The sequence below is a fragment of the Monocercomonoides exilis genome (assembly GCF_001643675.1).
Source record: "Monocercomonoides exilis strain PA203 chromosome Unknown scaffold11-1913109, whole genome shotgun sequence".
Lineage (NCBI taxonomy): Eukaryota > Preaxostyla > Oxymonadida > Polymastigidae > Monocercomonoides > Monocercomonoides exilis.
This window is the reverse complement of record NW_027150556.1, coordinates 1166998-1181561: the sequence shown is the minus strand read 5'-3', so window position 1 is coordinate 1181561 and position 14564 is coordinate 1166998. Positions and strand designations below refer to the sequence as shown.

The 14564-nt window shown below is 40.5% G+C and overlaps 6 protein-coding genes across 6 annotated transcripts; 3 read left to right on the top strand and 3 right to left on the bottom strand.

Annotated features, from left to right (window-relative positions):
• The first annotated feature begins 122 nt into the window (after positions 1 to 122).
• On the top strand, positions 123 to 761 carry MONOS_9122 (dynein light chain). Its single transcript, XM_067879589.1, has 4 exons — positions 123 to 228; positions 321 to 394; positions 451 to 532; positions 599 to 761. The coding sequence occupies exons 1-4, from the start codon at positions 161 to 163 to the stop codon at positions 645 to 647; spliced, it is 273 nt and encodes a 90-aa protein (XP_067731653.1). The 5' UTR covers positions 123 to 160; the 3' UTR covers positions 648 to 761.
• Positions 762 to 816: 55 nt separating this feature from the next.
• MONOS_9121 (putative serine/threonine-protein kinase WNK1) lies at positions 817 to 3082 on the bottom strand. Its single transcript, XM_067879588.1, has 4 exons — positions 2893 to 3082; positions 2672 to 2825; positions 1422 to 2610; positions 817 to 1352 (listed from the first exon to the last, which is right to left on the bottom strand). The coding sequence occupies exons 1-4, from the start codon at positions 3064 to 3066 to the stop codon at positions 1046 to 1048; spliced, it is 1824 nt and encodes a 607-aa protein (XP_067731652.1). The 5' UTR covers positions 3067 to 3082; the 3' UTR covers positions 817 to 1045.
• Positions 3083 to 3382: 300 nt separating this feature from the next.
• Positions 3383 to 4161, top strand: MONOS_9120 (putative DNA-directed RNA polymerases I, II, and III subunit RPABC2). The gene is made up of 4 exons (XM_067879587.1): positions 3383 to 3455; positions 3558 to 3644; positions 3702 to 3890; positions 3941 to 4161. Exons 1-4 carry the CDS (start codon positions 3432 to 3434, stop codon positions 4043 to 4045), a joined length of 405 nt encoding a protein of 134 aa, XP_067731651.1. The 5' UTR covers positions 3383 to 3431; the 3' UTR covers positions 4046 to 4161.
• Positions 4162 to 4174: 13 nt separating this feature from the next.
• MONOS_9119 (uncharacterized protein) lies at positions 4175 to 10466 on the bottom strand (the record flags this gene model as incomplete). The annotated part of the gene is made up of 4 exons (XM_067879585.1): positions 4175 to 9699; positions 9784 to 9952; positions 10190 to 10320; positions 10376 to 10466. 4 exons carry the CDS (start codon positions 10464 to 10466, stop codon positions 4175 to 4177), a joined length of 5916 nt encoding a protein of 1971 aa, XP_067731650.1.
• Positions 10467 to 10528: 62 nt separating this feature from the next.
• On the top strand, positions 10529 to 11494 carry MONOS_9118 (uncharacterized protein). The gene is made up of 3 exons (XM_067879584.1): positions 10529 to 10862; positions 10909 to 11084; positions 11144 to 11494. Exons 1-3 carry the CDS (start codon positions 10572 to 10574, stop codon positions 11274 to 11276), a joined length of 600 nt encoding a protein of 199 aa, XP_067731649.1. The 5' UTR covers positions 10529 to 10571; the 3' UTR covers positions 11277 to 11494.
• Positions 11495 to 11538: 44 nt separating this feature from the next.
• Positions 11539 to 14512, bottom strand: MONOS_9117 (uncharacterized protein; the record flags this gene model as incomplete). Its single annotated transcript, XM_067879583.1, has 2 exons — positions 11539 to 13417; positions 13552 to 14512. The coding sequence occupies 2 exons, from the start codon at positions 14510 to 14512 to the stop codon at positions 11748 to 11750; spliced, it is 2631 nt and encodes an 876-aa protein (XP_067731648.1). The 3' UTR covers positions 11539 to 11747.
• Between the last annotated feature and the right edge of the window lie 52 nt (positions 14513 to 14564).

Sequence of the window (14564 nt, the reverse complement as noted above, 5' to 3'; positions counted from 1 at the left end):
TAGTTTTTATTATCTTACTCATTTTTGTGATAATTATTTTTGTTATTAGTGTTTAGCTTTCAATTAACTTTTTTTTTCACACCCCTTAGTTTGCGTTTAAAATTTTTTAGTAAATGGTTTTTAAGATCAATCTGTTGAAGATTATCAAAATTTAAAATAAATGGCAGAAACAAGAAAAGCTGTGATCAAGAACGCTGATATGTCCGAAGATATGCAACAAGATGCTATGTTTGCTGTTTCTTTTAAGCTAGATGATTTGAACTGTAGTTGTTTAAAATTTGAAAATTTGAAAATTTATTTTTGAATATTTTTGATTACAGTGATGTTGCTTCATCTGCTTTGGAAAACTTTTCAATTGAAAAAGATATTGCTTCATACATCAAGAAAGAATTTGGTATTTGTTGTTGTTTATGCAAATATTGAGTTGAGTTTATTTGAATATTATATCAGACAAAAAATATCACCCAACATGGCATTGCATCGTTGGCAGAAACTTCGGCTCATATGTGACACACGAAACAAAGCATTTTATGTTTGCTATATATATTTTTTGTTATATATTTTTATACTCCATTTTTATTGGCTTCTCAATCTGTAGATATTTCTACTTGGGTCAAATTGCTGTTCTTCTTTTCAAGAGCGGATAAAATAAATGCTGCTATTTAGTAATTATAAAATATATTTGTAGTGAAAATCAAGAATTTTTAGTTACACTTTAATTTTTATGAAAATGAACAATAATAATTGTAATTAACAAAAAATTGTCTTATTTATTAGACTTGTGAAACAATACCTTTGAATTACATCGAAGAAATATTTTCTTTTTCACAGAATGAAATCGTTTGTTAAAAATGATTTGATTTGTAAAATAAATCAGAAATTTAAAAATCCAGATTTTTAAAATAAAAATGTATTTTTTATATAAAATGAAAATTTTGTTGATAAGAATAAAATAAAACAATGATTTGAAAAATGAAACTATAAAATTTTAAGCACAATCATTGGTTCGGGACAATGAATTAAAAAGTAACAGAAAATAAGAAATTTAATCATCAAAGCTATCGCTGCTTGTGGAATTTGACTCGTCGTCTCCCTGTATTGCTGCACGCATGCTGTGTGCTTTCTCCAACAATGCAGTAACAAGCGATGGTCTTTGCTCAGGAGCTTGCCTTTCTGGAAGCTTTCGTTCAGATGCAGAGCGTAACTTTACACCTCCCTTGATCATCATCAGCATCTGCATTTGTGGATTTCCTGCTTTCGGTGGAAGCTTCACAGCACCACCTGGAGGAGGATCATTCTTGTTCACTTTCTTCAACTGTACTCCGGCCTTCAGCTGATCCATCAAACTCATTCTACATTAAAAATAAAATTATAAACATTTGATAACGCTACAATATAGAAAATAATAAATTAAATGATACCCTGAGCTTGGAGCTGGGCGAGGAGTATTGTTCACTGGCTTCAACGCTGGTGCTTTTGGCGTTGCTCCGACTGGTGGAGCCTGAGGAACAGCACCCAGCGGTGGAGCCTGAGGTACCGATCCCAGAGGAGGAGCTTGAGGAACAGATCCCAGAGGAGGTGCTTGAGGTACTGATCCCAGCGGTGGAGCTTGTGGGACGGATCCCAATGGTGGGGCTTGAGGCACACTTCCTAACGGAGGTGCCTGAGGAACAGAACCAAGTGGAGGAGCTTGAGGAACAGTTCCTAACGGAGGAGCTTGAGGTACACTTCCCAGTGGAGGAGCCTGTGGCACAGAACCCAACGGAGGTGCCTGAGGAACGGAACCAAGTGGAGGTGCCTGTGGTACAGTGCCCAACGGTGGAGCCTGTGGAACTGTTCCCAACGGCGGTGCTTGGGGAACTGAGCCAATTGGAGGAGCCTGTGGAATCGAGCCAAGCGGCGGAGCTTGAGGCACACTTCCTAACGGAGGTGCCTGAGGAACAGAACCTAGTGGTGGAGCTTGTGGGACAGATCCGATAGGAGGTGCTTGGGGAATGGAATCCGTTGATGGTGGCGGAGGAACACCGTCATCAGCAGGAGGTGGTGGAGGAACTGAATCATCTGCCGGTGGAGGTGGAGGTGTGTCATTACGACCTTGTTGTGGAGTTTTTGGAGTTTGTGGCGTCAAAGGAACGCGAGGAGTTGTTTCCAAGGGTTGAGGCACTTCAATTTCTGTGGTAGTGGTCGTAAGGGGTGAAGGTGCATTAACAGGAGCAGTTTGCGCTGTTGAAGGGGATCGAACCATCGCTGGTTTGAAACCAGTTGGAGAATGAGGAGATGATGGAGACTGAACGCTCTTCGGTGGCTCTGGTCGTTTCCCAGATGCTTGAGGCTTTTTCCTTGCCTTTGATCTTTCTTTTTCGATCATTGCGTTTGTTTGGAAGGATTCAATCCAATGAGCCATGAAATACCCTGGATTGGAATACTTATCTGACAAATTGGGGAAATTCTGTGGCTTATCTGCCTCTGGCAATTCCAAAATCAATTTGTCAATAACAGACAAATCAGGAGGAGGCTCAGCCGCATCATAAAGTGCCTTCACTTCGGGAAGCCTTGATTCAACATTGAAGACATCTTGGTTTGCTGATTCCCTGAGTGAGAAAGTGTAACCTATCAAAAACAAAAATGTGAAACATCAAATTTTGAAAGTGAAATATAAAATGATTCATACATTCTTTAGCTTCCAATTGATAATAATCAGCATTACGAAAGGCATTTTGATATTCGGGCATTCTCTGTTTCAATTTGTTAACACGGCCTGACAAATCTGAAATTGTCTCAGTTATTTTACTGACTTCTTCATTCATTGCTTTTGAAACATTTTCCTGAATTGCATCATTTAACATTGAAAGAAACTCAAGAATTTGTGATAAATAAACAATTTTGCCAAACAAATGAATTTGTTATTTGTCCAATTGAGAGAAGAAGTCCATTCAATTCTGTTGCTCTCATCGATTCAGTAATCGAAGCTTTAACTGCAGGAGGCTTACTTGTAGCTCCATCTATCATCTCATAACCCGACAATTGCGGGCCATAAGGAATAAGTTTTGTTGCAACACTTGTCATCGATCAATAATCAAAATAACCTTAATTAGCTTCAACATATCATTTTGGAAAAAACATTTTTCGAAATCTCCAAATTTTTGTAATTAATTTTTCTCAAAATATTCATAATATTCAAGAAAAGTCGAAAAAATATTGATTTCAAACAAGAGTCTCTTTTCAGAAAACAAAAAATATTTTTTGTTTTTGATTGCAATGATTATTTCGTCTTTCCCTTCTGGATTAAAAAGGTGATACAAACATTTCTCTATAACAGAAATACACTCCATAAAAGCTGTTTAAATTTTTTTTATAAAATGAAAACTTTGATCTCGTACTTAATTCAATTTTTCTTATTTTAATTCTTTCGAAAAGTTGAATAATATCAAATGTCGGATGAAGATGATATTCAGGCATGCTTAAATTTGCAAACTCTATTGTTTTTATGGATAATTTGTTACAATTCTTTTTAATTATTGATTTTAATTTAATTGAAATAATGAAATGTTTCATAGCAGGATATAGGCGATAATGAATTCGATGAAGATGAAGGAGATGTTGGAGAAGATCTTGAACAAGATGACGAAGAGCAAATGATTGAAGTATTTCTTTGTATTATTTGAAGCGATTTCTAATACATTTTCCATTTTTTATTCCAGGAACATGTTCAATTACTTGATCCATCAAACGGAAAAAGGGTTCCAAAAGACAAAAGAGTGACTCTTCCATATTTAACAAAATACGAAAGAACTCGAATTCTTGGCGCAAGGGCTCTTCAAATAAGTTTGAATGCACCACTGATGGTTGATCCTGGTGATTTGACAGATCCACTTCGTATTGCAGATTTGGTGTGCGATGTAATCGTTAAAATAAAAAATTTATATGAATTTAATTTCAGGAGTTAAAAGAAAAGAAAATTCCATTAATCATCAGAAGATATCTTCCAGATGGATCTTTTGAGGATTGGTCACTTGACGAGCTTGACATAGAAATGTATCAGTAATTAACCATTCGCTTGCTTTTGCGAAATTTTGTCATTTCATTTAATCACATTTCATTGTTATTGATAGCGTATATATTTTAAATTATTCATATCAAAAGTATTCTCATCATAATTAATTGAATTTCTTCTTCAGTATAAATGATGCTCAAAATCGACTTCTTCATCAGAAATCCCAAAAGAAACGCTGTCTTCAGCATCAGCGCTGTCAATAGTCGATTCGTCCCTTTCTGTAAGAAGTAGATCATCATAATCACTGTCGCAAACATCGCTTCCCAGGTATGAATCGCCTTGACGAGGAGAATTTTCCACTTCTTTCTTAGCATCATCATCCGCAATTGCAGTTCCAGATTTGTCATTGTCTGAAGGATGACTAAAGACAGATTCAGATCTCGGTGAATGAAGATCATATATTTTTGGTGTTGAAGAAGCAAGCTGTTGTAAAGTATTGTTAGACGAAATAGAACTTGATTCTTTCGATTTTTGTGCAGAAGAACTGGAATGATTAGCCGCATTCTTTGGCTTGAATGGAGGAATGACCAAAGAAGTGGGATCAAAATGGATTGTTGGGCGTGGAGGCGATTGCATTTTTGAAGAGATCGGAGAAGAGTTTGATAAAGAAGAGGTATTTGAGTATGATTGATGCGACACAAGTGGTGGTTGCGCAGAAGAAAGAAACGATGTTGAAGACAATGCTTGATTTCGTAAAGGACTCTGACTTGTGCCAATTTGCTGAGACTGTGCAATCGTTAGAGGGGTGGAAGAAGGCACTGATGAAGTGGAATTTGGATAGTGTGTGCCAAATGCATTGGACGAGAATGTGGCTGAAGCAGAAAAAGTGTTCGATGAATTGCTTGAAGAAGCTGGGAATGGACGAAGAGGTGAAGGCTTTGGCTCAGGTTGGGCTTGTTGAAATATATATAAAGAAGGAGATAATGTTGCAGACTGTTCTTCAACATGTTGAGAAGCATTGACTTTGTTTTCACTTTCTTTGTTTTCTTCCTCTTTTAAAGGCATCTCATGTGTTGATGGAGTCTCTGCATTTGCGTTGGCTGTTGGATCCGATTCTTGCTCTTTCATTTGTTTGCTTTCAATTTTCTCCATTGGCTGATTGTCAGTCTCTGACTCTTCATGCACTGATGGCGATTCCATCTCTTTCTTCTTTTGTTGAGCTTTGTTTGCAGCTGCTAATTGTGGCTGCCTTCTATCTGCTCTCCCTCCTATCAACTGCCTTGAAGGCTGCTTGGCCGTAAGAATCAAAGAAACATGATCCTCTTTTTTGAACTTGTTATTATTATTATTTTGTGCGAGCAGCGCAACACGTGGAAGAGGAGATTGCCTTCTAACAGGTGTTGCCTTTCCAGAAGATGATTGCTTAGGTTGAGTAGTCTGTTGAGGCTGCTGTGCTATTCTCGGCACAGTTGAGTTATTTTTGGCAACAACCGAACCACCACGTCCAGTCGATGAACTTGACGAATCATCAACAGAAGACTTGCTAATTGAAGCAGCAGAAGAAGATGCTGAATACCGCTGAGGCTGACGAGGAGAAGGCTGTGCCCTTGCAGCCGAAGCTGAACGAGTCGCAATCCTGCCAATGCGACTGCTTGAGTTCAAACCAGACAAAGGCCTTGAGGTGGCTGAAGCAGCATTTGGCTTTAATGAGGTAGACTTCAAAGGTGTTGGCGCTGAAGTTATTGTGGACTCTTCATTATTTAAGTTTGAAGTATTTTGATTCGAATACAAGTTTGCATCATTCTTTGCAGAGGTTGGCCTTGTCAGTTTTCCTTCTCGTGCTGTTTTCGAAGAAATAGGAGTTGCCATTCTGCTTGTTTGCTTTGATGGTGTTTCAAGTCCTTGTGCTCGTTTGGCTGCTAACGCTTCCATCTTCTCCTTCAATCTTTCTTCTCTGCGCTTTCGAATCATCTCCCTCTTCTGTTGTTCTTTCAGCATCGCCGCCTTTCTCATCTTCTGTTTTGCATTTAGTTGCAATTTTTCGAGTTTAACTTTCGACAAAAGCGCTTCACGAGTGATCCATCTCCAGTTTATAATTGCGCTGCTGAGCGTATCAAGCAAATCTGGCGGTACAAAAAACAAAAACAGATCAAGAAAACGTGAAGATGTAATCACATGTCGCGTGAGTGCTGCCAATGCCGGGGCAAACGAGGTGGACGTTCGGAGCGCAGCAATAGAAGGCATTTCGGGCGATGCGAACAGAGACGATGCAAAAGAACGCTGCGACATGGCCAGCGAATATGAAGTTGAGTTCAATGAGGACACATCAGATGGGCCAGGCAGAGGCGTTCTCGAAGTCAGCAAGCCAGGCGGGGAATTTCCGTGTGGTAAAGCCGGACTTCGCAGAAGAGGCGAGGTGCTTCCTTTTTCAAATGAATTGGCGACAAAATCAGATGAAATAATCCGCTCATTTTTGGACTCTTCAGCTGCTCGCCACTCTTGTGCCGTGACATCAATTGAATCCAGCTCAAACGTAATCCGCGAAATAAGCGTCTCTCTCTGCTTCCGCGGCATCGCAAAGATCAGCGGCGGAGAGCAGTCAACAGACACAGCATACTGCAGCGGCTCCGTGGGACATGGAACAAACAGAGGCGGATCTCGCAGAAGAGCCATATCAGACAATGGCTGCTGCATTGACGATGTTCTGCTTTTGATCAAAGATGACACAATCGCTGATGCATCAATGGTATCATCGATTGGCTCACCCGATGTTGAAAGAGACTGCACAGCCAGCGAAGCTAAAGTCACAGCACCAGATGGCAAAGGCTGCGGCTTCTGAGCTGAAAGCTGCTTTTCTTTGTTTTCCATTGCCTTTTGAATGCGGGCTTTAAATGCATATGAATAGCTTGTTGGATCGCTAGGGGTTTGTCTTGAAGAAGGTGAGAAAAAAGAAGAAGTGATGTTTGTTGCTGAGAACGATGTGTGTGTTCTTCCGGTTTGCATTGATGCAGCGCCTGTCCGAGTTGTCGCTGGCATCTGCTCCGTTCGAAGCAAAAGCTCGTCAACTTCATCAAAAAGCGCTCTTTCTTCTATTTCTCTGTCAGAAAGTGATCCCGCATTCATATCAATTTGGATGGAATTGCCATTTTTGCTTTTTTCTTCAAAATTGCTCTTTTTGCTTCCTGCTTCCTTTGCTTCCCTTTTTGAATCTTGCTTCGAAGCATCAGTTCTTTGTGTTCCATTTGACTCTGTCTCTGCAAAGATCTTGTGAACCAGATCTGGATCATGTTTTTTTGGAGATTTGTCCTTTGCCGATACATATGATGGATGTGTTGTTGAAAGAACGGATGGCAAAGGCGAGGAAAGAGGAGGAACAACAGAAAGCGGCTCAGATAGAGAAGTGTATTTATGCTTTATTGACAAGGGGCTTTGATTGGCCGAAGTGGAATTGGATGATGGATATTGAGGGGTAGATAGAGATGATATGTATGCGTTATAAGTGGTTGGAGATGAAGAATTGAAATCTGGAGAAGAAAGATCACGTGATGGATGTATTGGTGTGTGTGTAAGTGCAGACGTCAGAAGAAGAGGAGGAACTTGCGCATGTGCTGTGGCAGTCAGTGGCTGATAAGACGTCGAATTTGTGAAGGATTCCTGAGCAGAAGACGGCTGCGCCGCAGGGACAGACGAAACAGGAGCAGGCGGTGTGTTGTCTTCTTCAATGGAGGAAGACAGAGATGCTGAAGCAACAGGATAAAACAAGTTTGCTGAGCGTTGAAGCTCTGCGCTGGCCGAAACCAGAACGTTGTCAGCTTCGTCGATGCGCTGAGGAGGCAGATATCTGTTTGCAGACAGAAGGTTGCTTGAAGTTGTGTAGTGGAGTTTGGGGGTCATTGTTAACGGAGACGCTGAGGAAGAGGAAGAGGAAGAAGACGATGATGGATTTCCAGATGTAGAATACATCGAAAATGAATTGGGATCGGATACATCAGTTGCAAGCGCACCATTTTCAGCATTTATCTGGCTTATACAAGAATCAATTGGATCGCCATCGAACTTTGCATCATTTCGGGATGATTTGTTTGTTGCATCCATATCTTTCATATCTTCAAATGGCATTTCGCTTTTGTATTCTTTCAACTGTTTCTTTTCCTCGTTATTTTCCTTCTCATTCCCAAAATCTGATGAAGTTGTATCGAGGTTGCTCTTTTTCAACTTCGATTTTCTTCTTTTTTTGCTTTGAAGCTTTTCCTTATTTTTGGCAGAGCTTTCATTATCCTGCAGACGTTCGACACTCGCTCCCATCAGCACATTAATCTGAGAAAACAGTTCATTCCATTCTGGATCGTCATCGCTGTCATCTGAATCTGCGCTTTCTCCCTCTTCCTCTTCTTCCTCTTCGCCCGCTTCTTTGTTGGCTTCGTTGCTTTTACCTTCATTTTCCCCCTTTGAATTTTTATTATTATTGTTAACAGTATTCAGAGCATCAAAAAGTGTAGAGTTATTTTCAAATCGCATCTGTGCATCGCTTCTATTTGCTCTATTCTTTTCGTATTCTTCTTCATTCATCACTTTCTGTCCAATTTGTTCCTCTTCTATGTTTTGATACGCTTCTTTTCTATCAAATTTTGGATCATAATAATTGTTTTTCGCACTCGCTTCAAATGTGCTATTTCTATTCTGAAGATTCTGCTCATCTTCCCGAATGTTATTTTCCCTAACAGCAGGAGCAGAAAAAGTCGCTGTTGTTATTGTCGATGCCAGCGGTGATGCAACAGAAACCTTCCCTTCTCTGTATGCAAACTCCGCTTCAGCAGAAGTCTGAGCATTGGCTGCATAAATTTCTGGTTGCTGTCTCAATTGCTCGTTTGCAATGGCTCGATTTTGCGACAAAAGCTCCGTCGCATTCTCGTCTTCTTTGGTCAGCCACATGTCGCTGTCGCTGTCTGCCTCAGCCTCTCTGCTCCGTTGGGCCTCGTTTGCCATCTCAATCTTCCTCTGCTTCTGCTCCAGCCATTCGCTGATTTTCGCTTGCTGCTCGCAAACAGAAGCAGCGACAGCAGAAGACGCCTTCTGAAGGGCGATTATTGTGGCTATCGATGATAACGCAGCAGCGTCTGTCTGCGAAAGCGTGGGCGGTTGTGGGGATATCACTCGCACAGCATCTTCATCTGGCTGCTGTTCTGGTTCAGGCAAAGACTGCTGCTGTGAAATGGGCTCAGAAGGGAGCGCTTGAAGTGGCTTGTGTGGTGTTGTGGAATCGCTGAATGTAAATGAAGGAGAGGGAAGCCGCAGCGAATTGCTTGTCATTCGAGGTGTTACAGGCTGAAACGGAGTTGAAAGAAGAGAAAGTTGGGTGTGAAGTGGGTGCGCTGCAGTTGAATTGGCTTGAGATTCTGGATGTGTTTGAGATTGAAATGATGATGAAGCAGGAGTAGAGTGAGGAACAGGTGTGGATGTCTCAAAATTTGATGACGTCCCAAATGATGCTGGAGCAGATGGAAGAGTTGCCCCCGTTGTTTGTACTGGATGAATTTGACCATACAATTCCGAGCGAGATGACTGAAGATCAGAATTGTCTGAACGTTGCATATTTTGCGAATAATTTTGAGCATAGTACCCAGGCTTTGAATCTTTCTTTGTTCTTGAAGTGGGTAGAGCCCTGATGGAACTCAATTTTTTTGACCATTCTTTCAGCAGTTCGCCTATTTAGAAAAAATTATTCATTTATTTTCAATTTTTATTGAAATAAAAAATTGAATAATGTAAATATAACAAATAATTCAAACCATTCAAAAACACCAACGAAGGAACTGACGTTTTTATTTTGATAAAAATTCGTTTCAATTCCGCTTTGTCTTCGATTGAAAAGAAAGGGTTGCCTTGTACAAAAAGCGACTGAAGCTTTGTTGTTAAAGCAAGTGGAACCAAATCATTTGCACTTTCAAGACAGTTTAACTTTTGAAAAAATAAAATAAAATAAAAGATTTATTTATAAAGATTTACAGTCAACGATGCATACTGAGATATCCAAAATTTTTAATGATGAAAGAGGAGAAAGAGCTCCTAAATTTGAAATGTCATTTGAAGAAGCATATAAACATTCTAAATCTTTGCATGGTGAAAGGGGTATTAAATTCTTGTTAAACAAATCGTTAAATTGTGCAAAGATATTTTAATTAAAAAGAAACAAACAGAAATGTGATTATGTGAAATATCCAGGTACGTAAGTCTTGTGCATTGTGCTCCAATTGGGAAAATGTCGTCAATCTCATTATTAGAGATATTAAGATATGTTAACGTTGAGGGAAGCCATCCAATAACGACTAAAAATTGATTATATTTCAAATAACAAAGCATGAAGAATATTGAAAAACGCACTTATTGTTTGCTTTGAAAGGTCTAATTCAGTAACTGATTCCTGAAATTTATGGTTTTCCTTATCCTTGTGCTGTTTTTGCTCAGTTAGCATTGAAATTTTGAAAGAAATGAGATTGAAAAATAATATGGGAAGTTTTATTCAAAAAAGTTAATTGATCTTATTTTGCTTGAAACCGTTGCGTAGTTCGATTTAAAAATGAAATCTAGTGAAGAAATGAATGTAACAAAGTCATTAGGAAGCACTTTAGCAAAGCATTCCAGAATGTCTGTTACAGATGAGGAACTTCGACTTGCATTCGAATTATTGGCTGATGGAGAAGAAAGGTTATCAGTCGAGACATTCGCACAAAAAACAAAAGATTTTCACATTCACAACTTTCGAGAATTAATTGGAGAAAGTGGAAGCATAACTTTTGAGGAATTGAGAGATTTTTTGATGAATAATGATAGATTGCTCAGTGATGATCCAATCGAACAATCATTTAGAGTTTGCACACATTAATTATCCAATTCATTCATTCAAAAATTTTTAGTTTCTTGATCCTTTTAACACGGGATATGTGGATATGAAACTGTTAAAAGCTTCTCTTGAGAAATCTATGCACTCCGAGGTAACACAGCTCGAAATGGAAAATATCATTGCGTCAACAGATAAGGATAAAGATGGAAAAATATCACTTGAAGATTTTGCCGAAATGATTTCATTTTTGTGTGTTTTTTTTAATTCAAATTTGTAATATTTTCAACAAATATTTTATATTTTAATAGCAATGAACGTCCTGAAATCGAACTAACAGCAGGAATCAGCAATGCCACAGAACCGCAAATATCGTCGATGCCACTAATTGACGGAAGCAAAGACCCTTCTTCTCCAACTTCTGCAAAGAAAGATGAAACTTGAGAAATTGTCTTTTGACTGTTAATTAAAGAATAACCAAATCTATTTGAAGACATCTTCGAATGTGATTTGTGATGGAGAATGAGCGCTTTTTAGTGACTGCGTTTTATCAGCAAGAGATTGCGCTTTCGTTTTGAAAAAATTGGAGATCAATTTGATTCACTTTTCATCAATTCGTGAAATCAACTGCAAAACGGAAAATATCATATTATAAATGATGACAATGTAACAACATATTCTTTTTATTTAAAATTATGCTCAATAATTTTGAAAACGGTTTTATGTTTCTGTTTTGTTGAACATCTTTATATTGATTTGGATAATTAAAATAAACATTTTGTATTACTCAATCAGTGGAACAGAAAAAATAATAAAATAATTATTGATAAAAAAGAGAGATAAACAAACAAGCAAACAATGAAATCACAAATCCACCAATTACTAGTCTTTATTTCAAATTGAGAAATCGAATCATCATTCAACAGGCAAATGCACAATATACGAGTCATTCATAACTCCAATGCTTCCTTCTCCGCCCACAATCAGAAACGGAACAGTGCTAATCTTTCTAAACAGCCTGATCAGCTCTGCCTTCCGCTTAACACTGGAGGGCACTTGCTGTGACGCTGCAGCTGACTGAGCCTGCACAGGGACAGCAGAAGACGGATCATCTGCATCGAGCCCAACAACAGCCAGACTTGCCTTGCCACCCAACGATGTGGACGAGCGGAGCGCCTCTTCAGCCGAGCGAGGAAGAGCCGGGAGCCCATCGGCATACGAAGCGAAGGTGGAAGAAAGCGCAGTGGAGGGTGGAATGGCTGTTTGAGGAGGCGTCGACGCGGCTGTGGAAATCGCACTGGAGACAGCAGAAGCGACTGCGGTGGGAAGCTGAGAGGGGATTTGCAGTGTGTCTGAAGGCGACGGAAAGGGCTCGCTGGAGACTGGTACCAGCGGAAGCAGAAGAAACGAGGCACGCGGAGTGAACAGAGGAAACGGAGATGGCTGCTGGGCAAAGGGGTTCTGCAAGCGCGAAATGGCGGGTGAACCACTGGTTTTGCTTGCATATCCCGAGAACGTGTTGGCTGAGGAGATTTGACCTAACAACGGAGAAGATGTCCCCACCGTTGCAGTGCCTTGAAACTGCACAGAAACAGCCAATGAAGACGATGTTGAAGTGACAGAATCTCTCACTGAGCAGGACAGTCTAAGCGAAGGCGAAGGAGAGCGAGACAATCCAGCAGCTGCTGATGAAGTCGCCCCACCTGCCGCACTCGAAGCTGCGCCGCTGGCAGCATTACTTCCACTGCCACCGCCACTGACTGTTGTTGGTGCAATCTGCTTCGAAGCAATAAGCCCCGCAGATACATCTCCAAGATCTCCTCCTTTTCCTTTGCCTCTTTTAGATCCTGTGCCAACCAGCTTGTGCTCTCGCCAGAGGCCGTTGCGTGTGTTGAAGCACCAGCAGTCGTCGAGATACACATTGTCCTTCCAGACGCCGCCAAGGATGTACATCAGCCCAGACACAGCGACACATGAATGGAACATCCGCGGAGGAGGGCTCGGCAGAAGGGGCTGAGGAGGTGAAGTGGATGTGGTGGTTGAAGAAGAAGAAGAGGAAGAAGAGGAAGAGGAGGAGGAAGGAGCAAGAGGAGGATCTACTGATCGCCAAGTGAAGACAGGAGCCGAAGGAGAAGAAGAAGCAGAAGCAAAGGCCTCAGGGTCAAAGCGGAGTGCGTACATCATTCCGATGCCAGAAGAAGAGCGGAGGTAAGATGACTGAAATGAAAGAGGAGAGGAAGAAAGCGCAGAAAGCGCAGTGAACAGCTGGTACCGCGATTTTTCGTTTGCCGACTTGCTGAAAGCAGCTTGCATTTCGTTCGGCGCTGCTTCTGCATCGGAATCTGCCTTGCCTTTCTTCTTGTCTTTGTCTGCAGACGTTCCTTTCCCTTTGCTTTTCCCTTTTCCCTTATCATCGTCGTCGTTTTTCTCTGCATACATGCTCCCTTCCACCAGCATCGCATCTTCTGGGTTCCACTTCAGCCCTCCGAAAAAGAAGATGTCGTTGCCAATCACACACGCACTCTGGCCGTACGAAGATGGCGGTATTTTGCCTTTGACTTTGGGCTTGATAAATTCGCCAGTAACTGTGTGAAGAAGCAAACAGTGAAAAAATAAACAGAAATAAAAATGAATTTTGAAACAAACAAATAAATAAATAAATAAATAAACATTTAAAAACATGAAAAGAAATGATATAAAAATTCTGATTGAAGCACACATGAATTAAAAATAAGCAGCTGCTTATCTTCCTTCACGCCCCAAGATCCATAAATTACAAAATACGCCCCGTTCTGTCCAATCTGAACGGTGTTGTGGAATTGGAGCGGTGATAAAGTGAGAGACTGAGCAGCAGCAGAAGAAGAACCAGAACCAGATCCAGATGGCCGCATCTGCGACTGAGGTGTTTTTGCTCCATTTCGTGAAATAATAGAAGGCGAAACAGAGAGAACCGGTGTCAGCCCTTCGGAAGACGATGGAGTGGCCGCGGACATCGGAGTGGAAGGAGGAACAAGTGGCGAAGAGCCGAGACCTGACATGAGAAGAAGTTGATTGACATCAGGAGTATCAATTGACTTGTGATTTGGGTTTGCCTGCGGAAGGTTGAACCATTCCATTGCTTGGGGATCAAAGCAATAAATATCTGGAGTTGCTGTCTTTCCATTCCAACCACCTATCACCCAGATATAACCATCAGAAACAGCAGTTGTGTGATAAAAACGAGGAGATGGAGGATCACAAGGAATTAGACCTCGTCCAAGAAGCGGATGATCAGGTGGCGATTCTGGGATCTTCAACTCATCTGAATCTTCACGTGAGCTAGGTCTCGTTGGTAATGCAGATTGAACAGCAGTATTGGTTTGAGTATTTATGTTAACAATTTCATTTCGTAATTCTGACGTTATTTCAATCCATCTTGGTTCTCTTAAATCGAGAAAATGGCCGTTGCAAGCCACAGCTTGCCCATCCGATCCGCATCCACCGCATACAAATATGTCTGGATAAAGCATTCCGTCTTTTGAAAATGAAGATAAACTTCCCGAAATAAAAGCGCCTGCCTGAGCATATCTTGGACTGTATATTCCATATACCGCAAATGGCTCTATTTCAATGTTTGTTTGATATGGAGGAATGGATAACGGTTGTTTTGTTTTTGTGACAGTTTTTTCTTTTTTGCTCATAACTCCTTTTAAAAAGTCAATTCATTAAAACGGATAAAACCAAAAGATTTGA